At 32.5% G+C, this 25,707-nt stretch overlaps 2 protein-coding genes and 1 long non-coding RNA gene across 9 annotated transcripts in view; 1 reads left to right on the top strand and 2 right to left on the bottom strand.

Annotated features, from left to right (window-relative positions):
* The window catches only part of LOC126265729 (uncharacterized), a 177,561-nt gene that overhangs the window by 62,414 nt on the left and 89,440 nt on the right, over positions 1 to 25,707 (top strand). The gene's annotated exons all lie outside the window — the stretch shown is intronic.
* Positions 13,007 to 17,703, bottom strand: LOC126265746 (uncharacterized). Of its 7 annotated transcripts, none has more exons than XR_007548211.1 (6): positions 17,456 to 17,703; positions 17,162 to 17,249; positions 16,785 to 16,911; positions 16,410 to 16,492; positions 15,820 to 15,946; positions 13,007 to 13,253 (listed from the first exon to the last, which is right to left on the bottom strand). It is a non-coding gene; the product is annotated as an uncharacterized LOC126265746 (long non-coding RNA). The 7 variants fall into 7 exon arrangements; XR_007548210.1 differs by having other exon boundaries at positions 16,397 to 16,492; XR_007548213.1 differs by lacking the exon at positions 16,785 to 16,911.
* Positions 22,427 to 22,914, bottom strand: LOC126265737 (cytochrome c oxidase subunit 6A, mitochondrial-like). The gene is made up of 2 exons (XM_049968198.1): positions 22,760 to 22,914; positions 22,427 to 22,701 (listed from the first exon to the last, which is right to left on the bottom strand). The coding sequence occupies exons 1-2, from the start codon at positions 22,869 to 22,871 to the stop codon at positions 22,472 to 22,474; spliced, it is 342 nt and encodes a 113-aa protein (XP_049824155.1). The 5' UTR covers positions 22,872 to 22,914; the 3' UTR covers positions 22,427 to 22,471.

Genomic DNA, 25,707 nt, shown 5'->3' on the forward strand with positions numbered 1-25,707 from the left:
CAAGGGAAACATTGTTGGGAGTGGATGGGGCGGTCGGGGGCGTGGGGGCGGCCGGTGGAGCCGGCACGACCTGAGGAGCAGGTTGCGGAGCGGCGGTGGCCGCCTGGGCGTACGAGACTCCAGGTGTCACCGGTTTGGCTGCTCGGGGGGTTGGGGTGGCCTTTTTGGGGGCCGGGGAGTTTTTGGGTTTGGGTGCCTTCGAGCACCCACGATATGTGGCACGGTGTTCGCCGCTACAGTTGGCACATCGCGGCTTGGCGCCGTCCACAGATTTCTTGCGGCATTCCGCAGAAATGTGTCCGTGTGCGCAGAAGCTGCACACGAAGTCGGCGAAACAGTAGTAGTTTGTTTGGCCAAACTTTAAGCATCGGCCACACTGTGGAACGACGGTGGACCTTCTCTTCGCTTCCACCGTTACGGAGAGGCCCGCAACGACGTGGACGTCGAAGATTAGTGGCCAAATGTTTTCGCCACGGCGCATTCGATGCAGTTCGGATCGAACCTGGTCCTCAGACACGGCCTGATTAACGCCGCGAATGATAGCAACGAGTTGCTTATCTTCGGGCAATTGGTGGGTGTTGTAAGGGATGCTTCTCTTTTCGAGAAGTTTGGTAATGGCACGGTGGTCCTGGACGCGTTCGGGGATGATCCGAACGCCCAGGGAGGTGTTCTTAGCTTGCCGGTAGCGGAAGTCACCACCGGTGAGCTTTTTTTGGAGTGCGGGCCATACAGAGTGGTCGCGCACATGGATAGGGACTGTCTTCTCGACGGAAACCTCGTTCCGAGAGTTGTTGCTCTTGGAATCAGAGAATTCCGTCGAAGAGGCGGAGGATGCATGATTTTTGCGCTTACGCGCGGGAACGGGGACGGGAGGGGCACGAGGAGCCGCTGGAGTTGGGGGATCGATCGACATCTCGGATTCCGAGTCCGACGATGTTAGTGGCCTGAAAACTTTCGCCTTCTTGGCCGTCGGTTTGGTGTTCCTTGGGGGAACGGCAGAATTGGAGGAATTGGCGGATGCGCCAGGTTTGGGGGTTGGGAGGGGTTGGTTGGCCTTGGAGGGGGCAACGGGTTTGGAATAATCAGCTGGTTTGGTGATTTTAGGATTGGGAGGCGGTTGGTTGCCCTTGGGGGCGGTGGCGGGCTTGGGGTTAGCAGCGGGCTTGGGTGCCACTACTGGAGTGCTGTTTTTGGGATTGGGGGGCGGTGGTAGGCTTGGGGGCGGCAGCTGGGGGGTGGGCAGCCGCCTGGGTACCGGCCGATGGTTGGCCGGTGATGGAATCCTTCACCGAACGAAGTTCGGCGAAAAGCGCCTGGATTTGTGCATTTTGGGCCACTATTTTGGCCTCAAGGGCCGCAATAGTGTCCCTTTGGGCACTTATAATTTCCTTTTTCTTGGGCATGTTGCCCAAGAACCAGGAGATTGGTTGGAGTTGCTGAAAGACTGCCCGAAAACAAGTTGTTTACGAACAGACGAAATAATAAATTGGATGACTAATCGGTGATTAGGTAAAGTAAATTAATGCCAAATTAGCCTAAAAGGCAGTAACCATGCAGAAAGTAACGGTAATGTTCCGAAAAAGCAAAAGAAACTCGGCGTAAACAAGTTGTTTACTCTACAATGGCAGAGATATATCTGGAAGACAAATTCCCGAACGTGATGTCATAATGCCGCTCGTGGAATTTACGTCAGCTACAACGTGAATTGTTGGAGGTCAATACCTATTCTTTATTTGATTGTGGAAAGAAAATGCTTTACATGTTCTTTAAAATATATTTTTAAAATGTATGTTTAATTTACATTTCAACATTTTAAACAAAGAAATTCTCAATTTAGTTGATATTACATACTAATTTAAAAATAGAACTGTTAAATAATTTTATTGAAATAATTATTTAAAAAACTAAAATGTTTTAAACAAATTCATTATTTCAATTTAAGAAAACTTATTTATTATAAAAATTTCATTATTCTAATTATTTGTTCTCATTTTAAATTGAATTTAAATTTGCCCTGAAATAAAAAACAGCAATAGTAAACGTCTTTTAATTATAGTTGTTTGATATATTAAAAAGAAAAAGCAGAGCATCTTTGAAGTTACATTTGAAAGATATTTGAGCTTTGCAATAATTTAAGGTATTTATATATATATATATATATATATATATATATATATGTTATTATTGTAATAAATATTTTTAGTTAAATAAATCCAAAAGAAAGATGATTTGACTAATATATATTTGTGACAAACTGTACCGAAATATAAAGGATGCAGTTCCGCCGTTGTTAAGGACATCCACATAATTGTTTGAATTTACTCTGGCTGGAAAAACAACTAGTTCAGTTTCATCGCAAAATATATTTAGCCAGTTAAAATTAAATATTAAAAAGAAAACAAGAAAATGTTTTATTTTATAAATAATACGCGAATCAACTGAAAAACTATTAACACAAAAACAACAATAATCTATCATACTTCTTAACATCAAGATTAACTGAAAAATGTTGATTATAATATTATCTGTATACAGAATAACTACTTGGATAGATAAATGTACCAACATTAACAGATATGTATTGTGTTTTAAATATGTCTGCAAACTAAAAAAACAATTGAATTATTTTTTTACACCAAATTAACAATGTCAAGATGTTTGAATTGTTTAACTACGGACTTACTAACTGCGGAAATAAAACATACTACAGATGGAAATCTGATCAAGGCTGAACACCAGAGCCTGGAGAGAAAAATACGGCTATCAAGGAGCTTTAGAGGACAAATAAAATGAAAGCTTTTATATGGCCCCAAATCAAATGGATTCAAGTTGGGCGACAGTGTGTTACGGATGTCGGGTCATCGTCCAGTACAATCATCTTTCATCCTGTTTATATATTGATTCGTATTACGTTTGCATTTTAACTTCTGTATTGTGTGAACTGTTAATTCAGCTTTTTTGTAATTATGTATTTGTTCATTTTATATAATATTGTACTCAGTGTTGATTTATACTTCAAATCGACAACTTGTATTTTGTCTTTGAGGTGTGTCCAAGAAGGATCCTTTGGGTACTTTGATAACATTGATTTGTCCGATGTTCGAATAACCTTAAACGGTGATTACTATCCGGTGGAACGTATGCAACTCGATTTTTCCAAAAATTATTTTACCGAAGCACATTACAACTAGACAGAATTTAAAAACAATTTTAAAAATGATTATTCGCTCCCTAAGCATCCCCTGTTGTATTATGTAACGTTCAAAAATCACGCTATATTCGTAATAGATTGTTCGCGGCGAAACTTTTACAGGCGAGCACCGTAGAGGTGAAAATAGACATTGAATGTCATGACTGTATTGTTGAGCACATACCATTCAGTGAAATTGTGCGCAACTTGTCGTAGATAGAGACGGTTCAGCTTAAATTTTGAAAACAATTCGGTTTGTTTTCAGTAGAAATACAAAATGCGACTGTCGTAGTTAATCTCCACGGTTTGAATTTGTTGAGTGATCGTGGGGTTTGTACTTTTTATCCGAAAGAAGTAACAGTTAGTAACGGTAATCAAACGAATCATTACTTGATAAAACCGCCGGTGGCTTACAATTTGTCATCGACAAACAATAAGAAAAGGATTAACCCTCAGGAAAAGAGACTGGGTTTAATTTATTCCAAGGAGCATGTTGAATATAAATTGCTGAAATTTTGTGCAACATATTGAAATCGTACAATACGATTTACGTGAGAGGAAAATCGCAAAAGACGATAATGGAAGATGAACTGGATGATATACCTAGTTACATCCGCTGACTAGGCATTTTACCCAAGACAACCGGACGTACCGAACTTACGTCAAACACGGCAGCAGTAACACCAGCACTTGACTTTTATTTGTTAAACTGTAACAATCTAATTGTATCAACGATTAGTGTAATAAATCAGTTAAAGTATCTACTGAACAAGATTCATCAACGGAAATCATCTAAATTTTCCGCTTGTTTCTACAACTTGTGGTGAATCTGAACCAATTCGTAACTAAGAGGAAGTCACCTGTCGTCAGTCTGCCGTTGGACCACCTGAAGATTCATTGGACAACTTCGATTTCGACTGAAATTCATTCGTTTTTTTGTCCCCCGAGCCAATTGAGGATGAACAACGTTCTACTATTAATCAAGTGGTTCTTTTTGCACCCTCTTTATTTCTAATTGTTTAATTTTTATCTTTATATTTACGCCTTTTTATGTCAAAAAATTAAGACGAAATTATTTTATCGGAATTAACTGATTCAGAAATTGAACAGTTAATTAATTCACTGCAAAATACTCGTATTACCAATCGTGAAGTTGAAACGACTAATTTAAATATGTCTCATGAAAATACCGCAATTCCCTAAATTTCTGATAACCAATTAGAACAATTTTGTAAAGTTATTCCAATTTATGATGGTGAAGCATCCCTTAGTGACTTTATTATCGCCGTGGACAAAATTGTCGAACTATTCCATGGTACCTTTGCAATGTGTTCAAATATCCAATTACAATCCTTTATGTTTTAAATAAAATTCGCGGACCTCCAAAGTTGTTCATAACTGCAAACAAACTCGACAACTCTATTCGAAATTCATTTGGTACTTGGAGAAAAATTCGTACCGAACTTCTTAGAAAATTTGGCGACCGTAGATCTGAATCTACTATAGAAAGAGAGTTAACAACTTGCAGTATTGCAAATGTTATTCGTATTAAAATTATTTTCCAACAAAAAGCTCTGCTTACTTTTAAAGTAGGGATTTCTCAACCCTATCGGGATTTATTAAAATATAGTACATGTAAGAGTTTAGAAGAATGTCTGTCGCGTTGTTCTGAATTCGAGAATGAAGAAGCGTTTAGTAGAACTCTACGAAACTTGGAAAGGAATAAAACAAACGGCACAGTTCAGTCTCAGAACCATGTACTCCAAAATTATAATTTAAATCTACCCGGACCTTCAAAACCTCTTCATTCAAATTTTAATAATCCCAAACCTTTCAGAAAAATTAATAAACCCATCCCTCAAAAACAGTTACCGACAAATCGGACCTTCACAAAACAAAAATTCTTTCCAAAATAAATCTAATTTTTCGACACTAATGTCAATCCAAACTGCCAAATATTCTAATCCAAATTTTAGACCAACCCCAATGTCCACTCCAACCATCAATGTTCCCAATAATAATTATAGGCAAAATGCTTACAACATTGAAAATTACTATTTCTATTCTCACGGTCATTGCTTCGAAGACGACACCTTTAAGGGAAATGCACCTGATTCATGCGAAACATATATCGATTCCGGCCAAGTTATATTATGGACAATTACCAAATTAGAAGATCAAGAAATTATAATATCAAATTATCATAAAAATTCGCATAATGGTATAAACGAAATATACCCACACTTATCACAAACTTATTACTGGCCAAATTTAAAGAACGAAATAACTAAATTTATCAATTCATGTCCTGTATGTTTAAAAAATAAATACGAGAGAAGACACCCTAAATACCCCTTTCAAGGTCCATTAATTTCACATAAACCATTCCAAAATTTACACATCGATATTTTCTTTTATAAAGTAAATTTTATTTAACAATATTTGATTCCTTCACCAAATATTTACAATGTTATATTTTGCAAGATCACTTGCAATTTTACGAAAACTAAGGCATTTTTTCTCCCACCATAACTATCCCTAAAAAATCACATCTGACGCAGGAACCGAACTTACTAGTCGCTTATTTAACGAATTTTTAAATTTACATAAAATTGAACATCACATTACCACTATTAGAAATTCCACCTCAAATTCTCCTATTGAAAGATTTCATAGTACTCTCATCGAAAAATTAAATATCCTTCACGAAATAAATCAACGAGAATCGTTGAAAGATCTTGTCATCACCGCAGTAACCATTTATAACCAATCAATCCACTCTTCCACAAATTACGCCCCTTTTACACTATTATACGGCCCATATGAAAAATTAATTGAAATAGATACCTACTCTGCTATATACGAGGACTATGTTGAAAAACGTATATGGTTGGACTCGAGAAAAGACAACAAACCGTCTTGAAAAAATTAACAAAAGTAGAAACGATGTTCCTTTAGATTATTCTTCCCAAATTAATTCTGATAAACCTTTAACCGTAAATTATAAAAACAACGCCAGAAACAAAGCAACTCACCTTTTTCTCCTCTTGTCGTTGAATTAATTGGTAAAAATACTGAAACTGATAAAAAATATGTAAAAATTCGTAACAAAAACACCTTGTTACAGGATTCTGCTACTGGTAGCTCTTCAAACTCAAGCCCTACACAGCAAATGTCTTTAAAGTAACGGTTACTATGAAGAAAAAATCGGACAATAAAGACAAATAAAACATTTTTATAAGATTATTACACTGTTCAACACTTCCACTATCGAAGACAGCATTTCTAATATTTCCGCTGCCAATACCAATTCACAATTTTTAAATTTACTTGACGATCAAGTTCTCCAAAATCTAAGAAATTCGTTTCAAAAATTATCAAAAAATAGAAATCAAAGAGGTTTAATCAATGCACTTGGTTCCACAATTAAATTTGTTACTGGTAACCTAGATCAATCAGAACTGGATTTAATTAACACAAAATTTGAAACATTGAAGAATACCAACAATAACTTGAAAAATCAGGGTAACAGTCTTGTTCTCCTTGCTGAAGAAACCACTGATCGATATAACAAAATTGTTCAGACATTTAATAATATTTACAAAAATATTTGATCAGAATACCGAGACGATTTTGATGAATTGCCAAGAATTCAATTGTTAATTCAAAATTATAATCATTTACAAAATTTCATTGAAATGTTTTTTCGTACTATTTCATTTTCACGATTGGGATACAGTAACGTAGAAATTTTTGAACTCGATGAAATTATTTCAATAGAATCGTCATTGATGACACTTTACTCAAAAGAACAACTTCCAGTTTCTGAACGACACCCTTATGAAATTATCGAAAATTCAAAAACTACTGTAATTATTTCGGATCAGACAATCTCAATAATTCTAAAAGTTCCTATTCTCACAAAATAAAGTTACACATTATCCCAATTTCTATCCTTCCCTTCTGCTGACTATGTTATGATTATTACACCGACAAAATATTATTTTAACGACAAATGGCTTAAGAATTGCTACCAAGGAACTAAAGAGTTTATTTGCAAGGAAGAGATATTTTCCAAATGTTCACTCGTCAAACCAGAAGATTGTCTAACAGCATACATCAAACAACCAATCAGGTACCAGCTGCAAACCAATGAAGTCTTAGTATACAAAGCAACTTCTCTTAATGAAGCCTGCACTGGGGATAAAATCATCCTCGTGTGTAATGCCTTCATAATAACGAGCCTCTATGATGTCCTAATTGATGACGAAAAATTCTCTATTAACAAAAAAAAATTTGCAGTATTTGCACAATTAACGGAAAAATATTCTCTTATACAAGACAAAGTTAGTGGTTTGATTATTATTTTAGAGTGAATTCAACGTTAAACGATACAGGTTATCATAATTGATTCATTTAATTAAGAATTTTTGAAAGAATTTAAATGCTACGTGGTTCAACATTAACAATTTGAGTGATTAAATGATGAAAAAAATATCAGAAATTGGGTTAATTAAAAGAAAAAGTCAAACGGCTTTGCCAAATGGGTACCACTATATGTCGGGGTTGCCAAAACGGCGCTATTTAGGGATTTGGGATGAGAGTACAAACGGCTTTGCCAAAAAGGCACTAATTGACTTTAGGGACGCTGCGCAAGGACTCAAAGGACATTTTAGTCCTTCTTTCTCTTTGTCTTCCTTCGAACCTTCTGGTCATTGTTGACAATTGCTCTTCAGCTTCTTCACCAAAGAACACACTTCTTTGCGGTCTGTAATGTCACTCGTGATCACTTCGAATGTCATGTGTCCATCCATTGACACAGAACCACGTTAGTTATACTACTGACGCAGACACGCCGAAAGGGATGCCACTTTTACCCGGACTATCATATCATTTCATGAAACCCTCGTTTAACATATCAGAAGTGGGATACACCCGCAGAATTGTGAAACGTTATTTGTGAGTGAGTTGTGTGAAAAGTTGTACCGAACCACCCAAGACAAAATGGCGTCGAGAAAACAGACCAGATGTACGGCCGAAAGTAACCTGTCTGAATCAACAAACGTGCTGGACATCCACGTAGAAGAGGTCGGAGAGCTTGAAATGAGGCGAGAACTGTTAAACCAGGTCGAGGATCGGCGGATCCACAACGAAATAGAGCAGCTAGTTTGAGAGGAGACCCAAAGCCAAATCGGTCTCTAGGAGAATCGATTCGAGGAACTTGAGGAGGGGATTCTGAATGCAATACAAGGTACGAATCGAGATATATCACAGCGGATTGTCTAGCCTAAGCGCAGAAATGCGCCAAGAACGAAGGGACTCCGCGTTCGTAGACCAAGTAGGACGTATCCTACTTGGAGGACAACCGATGATCCTGATCCAAGACTACTAACCGTCTCGAATCCCAGACGATGCTTTAACTGCCAGGAGGTAAGTCACATCGGACGCAACTGCACACAACCCAGGACCAACGATGTCTGTCGCCATTGCAGGATGGATAGCAAAGGCCTATCTGCATACTTTCCACCCTGGGAAAACTATTTGACCGAGTGTTGATCAAAAGGCTTCAACACCACCTCGAAACAGACAGACGGTTAAGTAGGGCCCAATATACTTTTGAAAAGGGGTAATGATTTTTCTATAAAGTATAATTTCTATGTTGCGATATTTTTTATCATTTGCTTATGTGTTAAAAATTTTAGTGTTCAAACGAACGAAACATGGAAAAACTTAGATGACCCCGCACTTGAAAATGAACAACTTAAAAAACAACTTGCTGCAATTAAACGGGTTTTTAGTGAAAATCAAATTAAAAAAATGAATAGCCAAAAAAGAATAAAGTAGTCAGTAAATGAAATTTCAAGTGCTATATCGATGTATGCTGCTGGCCCTAGAGCATATAGACTTAATTTAAAAAGGAGTTTTCCATATCCGGCAGTCTCTACATCATTGGTAGTAGAACAAAATTTCCATTTCAAAAAGGTAAAGAAAATTAAATTACAATATATTTTTATTATAATAACAAGCATGTATTTTTTAGGTATTTTGCTGTCGAATTCAGTTTTACAAATGTTCTTGAAAGATCGTTAAAACGTCGTTTTAACGTAGAGTATTTGTTAACAAGGCGAATAATCAAGACGTTATAGAAAACTTTTTTGGAGTGATCAGAGCGAAAAGTGGCCTTCATGACCATCCAAGTCCTCTAGAATTTAAATATAGATTGAGGTCTTTTATTTTAGGAAAAAAAGAAGGAGTATATTCGGAATTTTCTAACGCAGAATCTGATGATACCCCAGATATTCCTCTTAGTGGACCACTAATTCAGAAACTAAAAATGTAATCAGAAGAATCAACAGATTCTATTGAGGAAAGGGCTATTTTAAGCGCGGAGCTCAATAAGCTTGAAAACGACGCTTTACAAAATTTGGCAGGGTTTGTTTGTTACAAACTGAAAGATTCCACTGTAGTGTTTACTGCCTTCTTTAGCGTTTATTTGATTGATTTAATATCCGTAATATTTTGATGATAATATTTTGAACTTTGTATTCCGGGAAGGCTCGCCAAATGGAACCGAATCCGTTTAGATTACTGAGAGAATTTCCACACAACAAATGTTCTTTTTTTGGTTTAGCTTTCTAATACCGAGAAGGCTTACCAGATGTGGAAATACTTTCTTTGGAGGCAGACATTTATGATGTTAAGAAGTGCGTGTAACCAGATGTGCGTGGGCACCCTTTAAATAGCCTGAGCGCCCTGACTCGCTCTCTCATTCTTATTTCCACTGTGCTTCGAGGTAAGCAGATATTTCTGACTTCCTGGGTGAAGCAGTTGGTATAGAACTAACCCCCAATTCGGGTAACCCTACCCGTATATTTTCTGTTTACGTTCCTCCGAAAGTAAACATTAAAAACCTTAATCTTACTTCGTTATTCCAACCGGGATACGAAGTCATTCCAGCTGGTGATTTCAATTCGAAACCCGAAGCTTGGAATTGTCTCTATACCAACGCCAATGGCAGACGTCTCCAGCGACTCTCCATGAACCATGACTTCGCTATCGAGCTCCCAGACTCTCCCAATCACTTCCCACACCCCCATAACCAAAGGCCAGATATCCTTAGCATTTTCTTGTGCAATGGCCTCACTCAGGTTGTTGAAGTTTCCACAACACCTGAACTCTCCTCCGATCACAATCCAACGATTCTCACTAAATCTGGTAATTTTATTACCTAGGAAGTGAGTATTCGTGCTATGGATTGGCTCAAACTCTGTTTTCTCCTCAAGGAATCAGAGATTTCCTGCAGCGTTATTCGCTCCTCCCGAGAACTCGATAGCGAGGTCATAAAACTTATGGATGATATTCTGTCCAAAATGAACCAGGCCACTTTCTATAAGAAGCCCACCCAATTCCCTAAAAACCTTCCCCAAGACGCTGTAAAACTTCTACGGCGCAAAAATAAAGCCCGACGTAGGTGGCAACGAACCCGTGACCCTGCGGCAAAACATCTAAACTACCTCCAAAGGCAGTTAAAAACTCGCCTAACTGAAATTTGAAGTAGCTCCTACGATGAATTCCTCGGCGATGCCGAAACCCACCCCCGACGTGTTTGGAAAGTCATCAAATCCCTTAGTGGATCCAAACACAAAATCCAATGCCTTTATCACGAAGGTAGAAATGCCTATTCTAACCGTGACATTGCTGAAACTCCAGTGGACGTCCGCACCAAATCTTCCACCGGGTAGTCACACAATTCTCGTTATTTGTTCTGCATTTCTATTTTTTTTTTATTATTTTATTTCACATAGTATTGGATCTTCCCATTTGTTTATATCTTGAGATTTTAAAATAGGTTTAATTTTTTAAATTTTTAGAAAGAATTATGACCGAAATTAGTTCTAATTCTAGTAATTCTAATAAAAAGTTCGTTAAATTTAATAACGATTGGCTGTAAGAAGTAGGATCTTGCATAGAGAAAGACCCAAATAACAAATATTTTTATTATTGTAAAGTTTGTAAAGTTATATAAAGTGGTGAAGTTGTTCAAACTCAAACTTGAAACCAGTTTTGTTGGAGTTTCAATAAGTAAAACATTAAAATGAAACTCCAACAACCTAAAAGATGTGAAAAACGGTCTATGGAAAATAGTAAATTAGTAAATACCAAAATTTCAACAGCCAATAGTCATTTTGGTCTTGTAAAGGTTCTGGCGAGTGCAGCAAATTTTATACAAAAAAATAACAATTAACAATACCACACAAATCACCGGTTATGGCTGTCAAGCTTCTACTGTTGGATCTGATGAATTGTGTTGGCATAAAACTGAATGCACATTGTATAGATGGACTACGGTTGATGTGGGAAAGCCTGTCAATGTTTATATATCAGTTTCTAAAATTCGGCAAACAAACATCAAAATATGTTACAAAGGAATTTGAAAATTTACAAATGTTTAATGTGAATAATCCTAGTATTAAAATCAATAAACTATAAGAATTAATCATTGGTGAAATACCAATAACAATAACAGATTAATGACTGAAGATTTATCCAAATCAGTACATAAACTAAAAGACTACGATAAATCTGTTTATCCTATAATGACATCTAAGATCAATATGCCAGTCTTAGGCCAGATAGGTGATTACCACATATCAATTAGAAGTGATGAAAGGGATTACCCAGTGAATGAGGTCAGATGTATGTCTGAGTCATGTATTATTACTTGCATAACTAGGGAAAGTAGTCTTAGCGACGAACACTACAAAAAGGGCGATTATACTATAGACTTAAGATATTCCAACAGGACAAGGCAAGACCACACACAACAAGAATCACACACAAAATTATAGCGCGACTACCATGGGAAGTTCTATATCACCTTCCGTACTCACCAGACCTTGCCACAGGTGACTACCACCTGGTTTTGGTCTCGGACAACCACATGCGGAATCGGCGATTTGAAAATAGAGTTGTTTTGAATGATACACTTCTTCAATTTCCAAAAGCAAGATTTTTACAAAAATATGATATATGATCTTGTGTCTAGAAGGGAACATGTAACATTTTCCGAGGATGATTATTTTTCAGAATAAAGTTTAACCCATTTTTGTGTTATTTTTAAACCTTCAAAACTACACGAACTTTTTTGGTTGCCTGGTATTAAACCAAAAATACAATAATTAAGAATAGTATGACGTCGATACGTCATTATATACTAGAAATAAGAGTATGAGGACAAAACTGAAGAAGTCAACAAATTTATTCAGACCGGAGGAGATAACAAATGGGCCTATACTATAGCAGGAAAAGCAAAAGCAATTACACTTTGTTTAGCAAAGAACGAAACAAAAACTAATTATGTGCAATCGGTCATACATTATTACCCCATGAGGAAGTAACAACTCTATGCTCAAGAGACGATCGATTAAACACCCCAACACTAACGTTTCCAAAGCGAAATCGAAAAGAGGAAATTTCGAAGTCAGTAATAAACATAATAAATAGGATAAAAAAGAAGTAAAATAACTACATACAAGGCAATAATGAGTGTTACACCGAAATTATATTAAAAAGGAACTCCTGAATCCTTATTAAGATAAATAGAAAATATCTTAAATCCAATTGACACTTAAGAGATATATAAACCATAACAACTGTGTCAGATAACCTTTATCAATTATATTTTAAATTAAATTCATCCTTTATATACTTGTTATAATTGTCAATTCATCAACTCCAATGTTCAAAGAGCAGCAGGTTATAAACCTTAGTTGAGACAAATGAACAAGTACACAAGTGGATATGTACTATTGAATAAATAAATTACATTGTTACAAATTTGCAAACTAAATATATAAAATTACTTATGAAAGTCCACAACTGGGGCAGCAACTCGTCCTTATGTCAATATCCAAATTAATACAGACTTTATTAATGTTCTAAGAGTTCGAACCCGAGATCTCCTATTATTTTGCTGTGCTAGGAGATTGACGTAATCAATTGGTTCGAGTGGCTGAAGAAAGTAAAACTCGATGAGTGGTTTCCGAGTAAGTGATCCTAATATCTGAAACACAAAAAGATCACAGTTAGAGAATATTGTAACTATATACTTATTGATATATTTCAATTTGCTAAATTATCTTCAAAATTTTAAGTAGTTAACAAAACGTTTTGGAATAGATACACAAGTAACAATTTTTAACCAATTTTAAATCTCTGTGTGATTCTGGAGAGGAGTGATAACATGAGTTAAAGACAACCTGAAATCTCATGACTATAACAAACTCTCTTCAAGTTACAATTATGACTCCTAAATGTTTAAAAAGAAAGTGACTGTAGAGAGAATGTCTTAATTCAAAAATGGTGTATCAAAAATTAATATTAAAAATAAAAAAAGAAATTTTAATTATTGTTTTCAAATTTACTAAAAAAACACTGAAAACTTTAGAACCGTTTAGTTCTTAGTAGCTGAGTATAATTTGTTACAATATTTTAAGATGATTAATTTTAATTAAATATATTATTATAGTTACTAGTAATATTAAAAGAAGCATAAATAAACTTTTTATGGTAAACTAAATATTAATTTAGACATTTTCAGTTTTATTTAGTATTTTAACTTAACAATTCATAGAAATTAATTAATATACCGCTTTAAATAAATGTACTTGAGTAACTAAACAATTTATAGAAATTAATGTAAAATTTTGTACAATTACAAAGTAAAATAAGACAAATTTTACTTTGTAATTTTACAATTTTAAGTCAAAAATCATTGAAAAATCTTTGAAAAAATTCATATTAGTTGAAAAATATATCAAAATTTGTTAAAAACATATCTGCATTACCCAATGTAAGAAAATTTTAAATGAGTAAAATTTTCAACTTCAACTACGAAAATAAAGATAAAAATGGAACAACATCATTTAACTATATAAACAAAAATCATCAAATTTCATCAAATAATGTTTGAAACAAATTTGAAAATTTATAATTTTAAGCCAAATTTAATTGATTATATAAACAAAAATCACCAAATATGGTTTGAACTAGACAAATTTGAAATATATATTCGTAGCGTAGTTTGAGAATTTTAAGCTGAAAGCACTTTTCAGAAAAATTTTAAATTCAATTATTCAGTTTGAAATAAAAAAGTTGAACATATCTATTTTTGAGTGAAGTCTGTAAAAAGGGATATCAAAATATGGTTTGTGGCAAATAACCTTTTAAAAAACTTGACCCCGGAGCAAGTTCAACTCTAATTAATATGGAAATTATTATGACAGTTAAAATACTTAAAAGGGATACACAATTTTACTAAAACAGTTGCTCTACATATTTTCATATTACAATTTTTTTCGATTAAAATTATAGATAATCAATTTTCTAAACGAATTAAAATTACAATATTAAAAAAAATAAAATTCAAACGAAATTATAAAATTTAAAATATTAAGCTTAAAAAATTATAAATAGTCATTTAAATTGTATTTTTAAAAACACACAATCAGCATAATAATGAGCAAAATCTAAGTTGCGTTTCTGATTCATTTCATTTGTTTTCAGAAACTTTCAACTTGATGGAAAGCTTTTTAATTTCTTAGCCCAATGCTAAAACCAAAAATCAATATTAATTATTTATGTTAGTTTACGTCATCGTTTTCACCGATGGACCAATGCGACGGGCTCACATCTATTTAGACTATTTTGTTTCGTAAACAAATCTGAAAGATTTGTTTTCATTTAATAATCAGGGCAGTTTTTAAGAAAGCTTTAGATGTCGAGAGTTAATGTACGTTTGTTGTAATAAAACGTATTATTGTGAATTTTTTTAATCAAACTAACAGATTAGCTGTCGCTAATCTATCATTTATATAATAGATAAATTGAAAAAATATATTATAATTTATATCTAGAGTAAAAATTTGTAATATTGGTTTAAATATCCATATATTAATCAAAATTTATTTCTACAATACGAATCTGGACGATCGTAATTGCACTTCTTAAAACACACGATCAGTATAATAATAGACAAAATAAGTTAATAGTAAATGTGAAACTGACCTTTTATATTTGTGTTTCTAATTCATTTAATTTTCTCTCTTGCTAAAATTTCAAGTTACATTTAGGTTAAAAAATACAGAATAATACACTAAATTATTGTGAGAGAAAAATATTGTAGATTGTAAAGGTTGAGGCATTTGTGACCATAGTTTTCATATATATATATATATATATATATATATTTAGTTGTTCGGGCTTATTGGTCAACGTTTGTTGGAATTAGTTCCTGTAGATTGATACCAATTGTGACAATATTTAAAACAGAAAAGATAGGTGATAAATGATCGTATTTAAATAGCCAAAAATAATTACCCACCATGCATATTTAAATTAAACACTTGCACAACAATTGTGAACAGATTAAATTTGTAAGACAACTTTAAGTACAATAAGATAAAATTTATTATCTATATGTCCAACATTTATATTATATTATATTATCCATATATTAATGAAAATTTATATTTTTACAATACAAAACTAAATGGTTGTAATTGTACTTTTAAAAACACACAACCAGTATGTACTATGTAAAATTAGTTTATAGTAAATGTGAGACTGACCTTTTATATTTACATTTCTGATTCATTTCATTTCCTTTTTTCATAAAATAAAATGTCAGTTTAATTTTTTATTTGTCCTAAGGAAGTTAAAACTTGGTGGGAAGTTTTTTAGTTTTTTGGTTAAATGCTGAAAACATATTAGTTATTCAATTTATTAAAATAATTTTGTATAATAGTTAAGTTAAAAATATAGTATAATATAATTTATATTCTAACTTATTATGTGTGACAAATATTGTAGATTGATACCAATTATGACAACATTTACACAGAAAAGATACCTTGGAAGTAACTTATTTAAATAGCCAAAAATAATTGTCCAGCATACATATTTATACTAAACACATACACAACAATTTCGAACAGTTAAAATTTGTAAGGTATCTTTTAGCATGATAAAATAAAATTTAATTTTTTAAATTTAAATTAGACTATATACTGAATATTTGTTTATCCACATATTAATGAAAATTAATATTTTCACAATACAAGATTGAACAGTTGTAATTGTACTTATAAAAACACACAATCGGTATGATAATATGTAAAATTAGTTTATAGAAAATATGAAACTGACCTTTTATATTTACCTTTCTGATTCATTTCATTTCCTTTCCTCATAAAATAACATGACAGTTTAAAACTTGATGGACAGTTTTTTCTTGGTTAAATGCTGAAAACAAATTGAAATTAGTTATCCAATTTATTAAAATAATATTAGATAATAGTTAAGTTAAAAAATATAGTATTATAGTTTATATACTAACTTATTGTGAGTGAAAAATATTGTATATTGATACCAATTATGACAACATTTAAAACAGAAAAAACACCTTTACTTAACCATATATAAATGAAAATTTATATTTTTACAATACAAAACTGAACAATTGTAATTGTGCTTTTAAAACGCACAATCGGTTTGATACTATGGAAAATTTGTTTATAGCAAATGTAAAGCCTACCATATATAATTACATTTCTGACTCATTTCATATAATTTCCTAATAAAATGATATGCTAATTTAGTTTTTCATTTGTACTAAGGAACCTTCAACTTGGTAGGAAGCATTTTAGTTTCTTGGTTAAATGCTAAAAACCAAAAATTGATATAAGTTATTCAATTTAATTTTATACATTAGTTAGTTATACATTAGATTATATGTTCATTATTTACTTATCTACATATTAATGGAAATTTATGTTTTTATAATACAAAACTGAACAATTGTAATGGTGCTTTAAAAAACACAATCGGTATGATACTGTTGCAAAATTTGTTTATAGTAAATGTGAGAATGACCTTATATATTTACATTTCTGAATCATTTCATATCATTACCTCATAAAATGACATGCCAGTTTAGTTTTTTATTTGTACTAAGGAACTTTCAAAGTGGTAGGAAGCTTTTTAGTTTCTCGGTTAAATGCTGAAAACCAAAAATTGATATGTTATTCAATTTAATTTGAAATATTAGTTACATATTAGATTATATGTTCATCAATTACTTATCTACATATTAATGCAAATTTATATTTTTACAACACAAAAATGGACAGTTGTAATTATACTGATAAAAACAGACAATCAGTATCATACAAAGCAAAATTAGTTTACAGTAAATATGAGACTGACCTTTTATATTTACGTTTCTGATTATTTTCATTTCATTTCTTCGTAAAAATTCATACCAGTTTAATTTCCCATTTGTCCCAAGAAACAACTAGTGGAAAGCTTCTTCTTTTCTTGCGTCGATGTTAATAAATTCAGTATTGGTTATTTAATATAATAATATTGTTGTCATTAAAAGCACTTTATAGTTTATACACATGGTTTATTACGAATAACTGAACAAAGCACAAGCGGACGACCAAAAACGCCATTTTATATCTTACCTGTTAAGCACGCCACCATTATGACATCAAAGTGTTGCGCTTGCAAACTGAGTGGACAATAATATTGTTAACAATAAAATTTTAACCACTTTACACAATTTAAAAATTATTTAAATTTTGCAGTTTTGTGTAATTTATATAGTAACCAATTGTGAGTAGAAAATATTGTACATTGCCAATTATGACGACATTCGATACAAAAAAGGCATCTTGAAAGTAATTTGTGATAACTGATATTATTTAAATGACTAAAAATAATTGTAATATTGCAGAATCCGCTACCATAAAAAATATTTTAAGCCCATTCATCAACTTGATTTGAAATCATCTGCTTGGAGATTTTCAATTGCATAGTTAACAGATTTTAGTTTTAATAAGATATGTAGAGAAAAATGTTGTTAAAAATTCTATATACAGGAGTCAAAATACTAGATAAGTAACTTCATCCATCTTGTCACATATATGACTTAACAGTTAACATCTGGCTTAGAAAACACATATACCACAGGATATTTGAATTAAGTTATACAAAACTATATCAAAGTATAATACTTAATTCACAATAATCTACTCTTACACTACAATTTGTTACATTGGTGTTCTACGATAATATGTATATGTCTCAACAATTTATAAGAATGTATTGCTGTGAACTGAGTGGTAGAATTTATTTCCTATTTATTATAATTGAACTAGTTAAAATAAAATCTTAGATCAATATAATTTTCACGAATGTGTCCGCTTAGGTCAATTCTGTTGTTGTTTATAGTTTTTAAATATTTGTTTACTTTTATACATGAGAAAGAACTATATTACAAATCAGTAATTATACTAGGTTTGTAATAAATTTTAAATAAGAATGTTTTTACAAATATTTTGATTTAGTTTTAACAATCAATTGAAACGTGACATTACAAAAGAATAATTTTATTTGTTTATACAAAATATTAAGTGAACACTTTTTTTCGTTTTCAGTAGAGAAACGGCAATACTTTAAATGATATATATTAATTATATAGATATAATTATCTTGAATCAGACTTGCGAAAGCGTTACTGGTTTAAGATTTACTATAATCAATATGTTGTAACATTGTTATTTTGTTCATTCCAAACCATTTAATTTTAAGCAACTAAACATTTTTGTAAACTTGTAGTAAGATTGAAAACACTTAAACATTTTTAAACTTTTTTAAATTTGTTTTACTAATCTAAATTAGTTATTTAGTCAATATTCTTGGTGTTTTAGTTCAAAAAGAAAATAACTCATTTTAATAAAAAATTACTTAAATTAAAAAAAAACTAATTATATTCAAGAAATAAGAAATTGAATATGGCCAAACAATTACATTAAAATGATTTATAGTTTTATTGCTTAATTTCTACTTTTTAGCTTAAGGTTTATGCTGCTTAAAAATATTATTGTTGAGCCTTTATTATGCAAGATGAGAAAAATAGCATTAATGTGTTAGGAGTAATTCGTCTCTGAAAAATTCAATAAGCCGAATGTAATTTAATGCCCATTTTAAAGACTTACTTGGTTACCATTATATTAAAAAAATATTCTATTTCACTTATTACTTCAAAAGTTATTTAAAAACAAACGAAAAGAAGGTTGTACGAAAAAAATGTGGTAAGTTGTCTTATTATTTTTGTGTTGTATCTGAATCCAGAAGATTGCCCACATATTCTGGGAAACTCTGTAGAACTTGTTAAATTTGAATCCTGCGGTGTAACCCTGCATTAGCAGAAAATAAAATAAAAAAAAATTAAAATGGAAAAGTGTCGAATTCGAATTAAATGATGATACTAGAAACTAAAAGAAAATTCGAATCAGTTAATGATACTAAATTTCAAAAGAGACAAAATTACTGAACAAAATATTCAAAAATATCTTCACATTAAACAAATGTGAAATATTGACTGAAGATTTTTACTCTTGTTGTAATAACTTGATTTTTCAATATATTATTTAATTATTATTTAATTTTATTTCAGGTGTGGTGTAACATGTGATCTGACATCCAAAGATTCTTTCAATTCTCTTCATTTATAGTCCTAACATTAGTTAACTGAAGCATTTTTGTATAATAGTACACCATAAAAAGTTTGCATTAATCTGAAGAATGTTCAACGAGATGAATATTTAAAACTGAACATTCTGCAGCTGAACATGCAGTTATGTCATTCGGCATTCTTATTCATTATTTCTTAGTCGTTTCCCTTCGATATACGATTATATTTTGAATTTCTTCTGGGCATAAACTTTATTTCGTTCGTTTCATGGAAACCAGTAGTGTCGTCAGTATGGTTTTCCTTATACTTGACCTGGATGTAGTTGAGTGATATTCTTCTTGTGAGTCCTCAGTTGAACTGAATTGTTGAAACTTGTTTCAGATTGAAACGGATTCCCGTTTTCTTGTTTCACTTCCATTTAGATGTTCTTCAATCAGCTAATAATGTAAATGTTTCTATGGAAATTCCATTTTCTATTAGCAAAGCTGGGGAATTTATGCCTAAAATATTAATATTGATCGAACTTGGAATGGTTCCTAACAGAAGAAGAAGAAATTATACAAAACCTGTATGTGTAAGTACATCAAGTAGAGTAATACAATTTTATAAGCAATATGTGCTAATTACATGGTTACAATTGTAGATATGAGTTTATTGCAAATCGTCCCGGTTAGTACCGTCACTATGTTTCAACACATTTGCATTTTTATGAATTTTGAAAAGTTTTATCGTGTTCACTTAATGTCATTGTCACAATATATTTAATTGATGATGTTGAACACAAATTGATGTCAGTGAAACGGGGAAGAATAGACGTAGGTCTATGAAACAGTTTCAAATGATTCAGAGTGTTGAGTTTGTAGGTCTCTTAATTTCTCAATCTTGCATTATACCTCCAGAAGACAACCGTCCGGAAAGTGACTTGACCGTCTTGAACCGTAAGTATCCAAACGCTCTTCGGGTCTTAAGAAATACTTGTTTCCTGTTGCTGAGTAATGTGTATTTTCCCTGCACCATATAGGGCTGCTATGAACTACACTACTACTACTTTAGAAAACATCAACTGACTTTTTACCATCTCTATCTTATAATCAGGTATAATTTACGCTAATACATAACTACTTATCACAATGATAATGATACTATAGTTCTACAACAAATTTGGATGTTTTACAGTAATAACTTAAAACTAAAATAATTTTCTTTTTTTTTGAGGCGAGAGCAACTAACCTTTTTAATACTACATTTGAACAATTCTTCGTATATCTGTATCTTATATCTAAGAACAATCTTAATGAGAGAAATTTAGGATTAACATTTATTACTTCGAAATATATCATAGATTTAATCTATCAGGGGGTCTCTTTACCCGTGTCGAACGTCGAATATTAACCGGTATTGATACTACCGTTTCTGGATTTACGGGTGGAGCTTCTTCGTGCACCAATCTTGGTGGTTGAAAAATAGTAAGATGTTCATTGTATTGTTCAGAACCTCGTTATCAATATGGTTTTCTTCACAATTTGGTTTATCTTGATCTTGGTCCTCATTAATATCACTGGTTAAAATATTATTTTGAATTTTATTTTCTTCTCCGCCTTGTGTTACCATATACGGCTTTAATTTATTTATTTGAAGAACCACATCTTTTCTCGAATTTATTTTTCTGACTTTATACGTTTTATTTCGATAATTTCACCTCTTTATATACAGAATTTAATCTGGCCAATAATTCTGGGAGATTTTCTGCATAATCGTATTTAACTTAGAGGTTTAATTATATCATCAGATGGCATTACCGGGTCTCTGCCGTAAAGCAAAAAGGGATAGAAGTTCTATATGCCATAAGATCGTAGGGAATCCAAGTGTCCCAGTCACGTTAATCTTTAGGTATAGAATGTGACAACATGTCTTTTAAAACTCTATGAATACGTTCTGTTGCATTATTACTAGGATGAAACGGAATTGTTTGCAATTTTTCAATTTGTTCCTTGATCAGTTATTAATTGTTTAAGTGTAGAATGTTCATTCATATTCCGCATATTAAGCCAATAAAATTTTGTTTTTAATAATTCCTATGTTTTTTGTTGTCCCATATGAGGATAAAATGGTATAAAATGATAATCTTTTAGTACTTTTTCCACAAAACTTTTAGGAATAACTAATCTATCACGTTCTCCTCTTTTATAAAGTACATTATCCGCGTTTAGAAAATATTGAAGAATTTTATTGTCTTCATTATTAATTTGCCCTGTAATTGCTCTACAAAAGTGATCGTTTTCTTGTTTCAACTAATACTAATAGTATTTATTGAAAGTTTATCTTTGTCTGAAACGCAAATTTCAATTTTTTTTGATTTTAGTATGATTAAATACATATTTAATTATTTTCGACACAATGCCCCAATTTAATTCGTCTAAACCACATGGAGTTTTAGGTATCGCAAAATATTCAATTTCGAGTTCCGCACACAATCTGCCACTTCTCCAATCTTGGGTCATTACAAAATATTTACTTACAAAATGAACTAATGCTTACTTTTCCGAACAAGCAAATATGTGTTTACTAATTTCACTTTTTTATTATCAATGTCCGGATTCATTATACAATTTAAAATGTCATTTTCGTATGAAGAAATCTTATATATATTGTACATGTATATTGATTCTATTAAATAACAAGAATAAAAATTAAACTAATTTCAAATCAATTTTATATTTTGGTAACGTAAATATATTTTTTTAATGTTCATAACCGTCTGGCAAAGCGTTGGTATGAGGATTATGGAAGAGGGACTTATTACCGTCACCCCATGGGAATCGTTTGGTGCGAGTTCTCAGATGATCGTACTTGATGAAAGGCACCTGTTCACGACCCTGACTTTGGTGACCAAGCCAGATGTTAGCACCGCACAAAGCGATGGACGGGAATGCCACTAAAAATGTCAGCTTCTTCCACACTTTAAAGCCACCTTAAATGCGAATTATATTGTACAAGTAACCTAACAATGACGGTGAAGTGATGCTTACCTTCGCGACTGCCGGAGATGGCGGATGGGCCAGCGACCCTAAATTTGTTCACAGTTTTGTTGACGGTGGTTTGAATGTATCTGCGACATAAGTGGTGTATTATGGTAGTCATTTCAGCTAATCTTCAAGTAAAAAATGAATCAAGTTAATCAAAGTGATTGATGTGTTTAATTTTAGAATACGGTAATGAAGTATGCGAATTGTAACTATGACATTGGATATAACATATAGTCTCCATGGAAACGTACTGTAGAATATACTTTCTTCACTCTCTTCTTTTGGAAACCCCTACTCTTTTTGGAGTTAATAAAGATCGTTCAGAGTACAAAAATTTTAACTAGTGCTAGAAAGAGTGTTTTAAGAATCTTTCCGGAGATACTTGGAACAGACTCTGTACCTTTTATGCGGTACCAACTTACTTAAAACTATAGCAACAATAACAGGCAATCTGTTCACATCAACACAAAGTAATTTGATTTTTATATAAATAAGTAAAAACATTTGCTATCAAGTATGTATGTTAGAAATTAATTAATAATAGTTGATGTTGCTGTGGTGTCTTCTATGGACCATGGTCATATTGTTTAATGACTTGTGTTTAGTATTTGATAAAAATCGTTATTAATAACGAATTTCTTGTTCGAGCCGGTTGTTTTTCTGTTTTACGGTGGAATTTTGGACAATAATTAAAATTGTTTCTATCATGTGTAAAATATGTACTATAAACACATTGTTTTCATATAGATAGTTTTTTGTCCCGCAAGTTTCTTGTCAAACTGCCTGATTCTAATGTAAAGGTTAATGCTTTCGTGATCATTGTTCGAATATATTTGTTCACGTCTTTAGGTTGATGTTTATGTTCTATTTAATAATATCCTTCGAGTATACGTTTACTATCAAATAGCTTATAAATATTATATTGCAGACAAAATGAACCAAGATATTATTTATTCCTTTTACAGATCCCAATCAGATTTCTCGTGAAAAAAACCTGCATCGCTAATTCAATCGAACTGCCAGTCTCCTTTTTACCTCAAGATCTTCCAAATTTCCAACCTTAAAGCAATTTCCATTTCCTATTAAATATCAAAAATTAAAATTCATTTTAAAATAAAGATTTATTTTAATATGTAGTCACTTTCAATTGTCATTTATAAATAAATAACCGAACAATATCAAAAGGAAGGATTTTTAACAATTTTAATATAACACTTTACACCCCTCAGATTGGAATAAAGTAAACTCTATTATATATAGAAGTATGGAAAATAAACTGCAAAGAAAAAGTGAACAAATTTATAAATCATCCACTTCCTTCTCGGAATGCGTACTGCGTCTTGCTCCATTATTAATGAGCTTGTCTAACACAGTGCTCAGCGCTAGTAGTAGCGAAATCGGTCTCAGTCCACTGTTTTCCTTGGGCAGCCACACTAACTTTGCTCTTTTCCTTTATGCACCACATGAAGGACCGTACAAGGAGATTAATCGAAATTACTCTCTCAGACTAGTAGAGGCGTGATGTTGGGGACATGTCCCACGGAAATTCCTTGAATTATATTTTACTATGGATTTTAGAACTTATTAGGGAAAATGCCCATAATATTTGGATGTACCCTTTTATAATGTTTTGCAGTTTAAATTCCGGGATGGCTCGCCAGATGTAAGAGTTTCTAAACCCCCTTTAAATATCCTTTGCGCCCTGACTCGATCTCTTATTATTCTCTCAGTCACAAACGAAGTAGTTCACGTTCTCATCCGTACTGCTCGATCTAAATCAGCTTTGTGAGGATTGGAGACAATTCATGCACTCTGTATATATATAATAAATATAATTAATGTTGTAACTATAGAAATGTATATATAGAAAATATATTAGCCTGGTGTGTCATACACCAAAATATAAGTGTCTGAATTAAATCTCTTAATATTAACGTTCAACCATCCCATCAATTACTATTTCCAACAGGTTATGCGCCCTCACCCCTTAAGGAATAACCAGGAGTAGATATTTTCTCAAAAGAGAAACCAAAAATATTTCTTCGTTTATTGTAAGTACTAAAAGAAAATGTCGCAGAGCGCTACTAGGCTTGAAATGCTTACAAAAGATAACTACGATACTTGGTGTTTGCAAGTAGAAGCGCTTTTGGTAAGAAATGACACTTGGGGTTATGTGAGTGGTGATATACAGAGAGCTCAGGCAATCAGGACGAACAGAAAAAGATGCAAAAGACATCGAGTTGCTGACAGAAAGGCAAAAGCTGATTTAATATTAGCGAAAAGCCCTTCTGAATTGAAGCAAGTTAGGGGATGTCAATCTTCAAATGACATATGGAAGAAACTGGAATCAATCTATGCATCGTCCGGACCAGCCCAAAAGCAAGTATGTTTAAACAACTAACACTACATAAAGTGATAGAAGAATATGATGTACGTGAACACATCAGTAAATTCTTTGATGCTGTTGACAAGCTCGAAAGAATGGATGTGAAGATTTATAACGATTTACTAAGCATAATGCATTTGTACAGTCTCTCAGAAACCGATTAATATTTTCGTTGCGCTATTGAAACTCAAGACATTACCTGAAGCTGAAAATTTAAAAGTAAAAATACTTAAAGAAGTTGGAGCTGGGAAAACAAAAATTAAAGTAAAATGATTCTGAGGCAATGGTAGCTGCAAGGAATATTTCTTGAAAGTCGAGTGGAAAATTTCAAGCTTTTGAATATGGGGATGATAAAAAGGTAAAGAAAAAATTTCCATTTAAGTGCAGCAAGTGTCACAAGATAGATCACAGAACTGCTGATTGTTATTTTAAAAGTCAGACTAAAGGACGGTCTAAGAATTTCTATTACGTCACGTCGTATGGATCCGAAACTGCGTTGAAGATGAATGTTAGTAATCCACGTTGGTGCTTAGACAGTGGATGTACATCTCATTTATGTAAAGAT

Source organism: Aethina tumida, chromosome 5, assembly GCF_024364675.1.
Source record: "Aethina tumida isolate Nest 87 chromosome 5, icAetTumi1.1, whole genome shotgun sequence".
NCBI classification, from domain to species: Eukaryota; Metazoa; Arthropoda; class Insecta; order Coleoptera; family Nitidulidae; genus Aethina; species Aethina tumida.

Bases quoted from the DNA above. Each gene is read 5' to 3' on its own strand.
- LOC126265737 (XM_049968198.1), bottom strand. From the start codon at position 22,871: ATGACTACCATAATACACCACTTATGTCGCAGATACATTCAAACCACC. The intron at 22,702-22,759 runs GTAAGCATCACT...TTCGCATTTAAG, and splicing joins CATCTCCGGCAGTCGCGAAG to GTGGCTTTAAAGTGTGGAAG.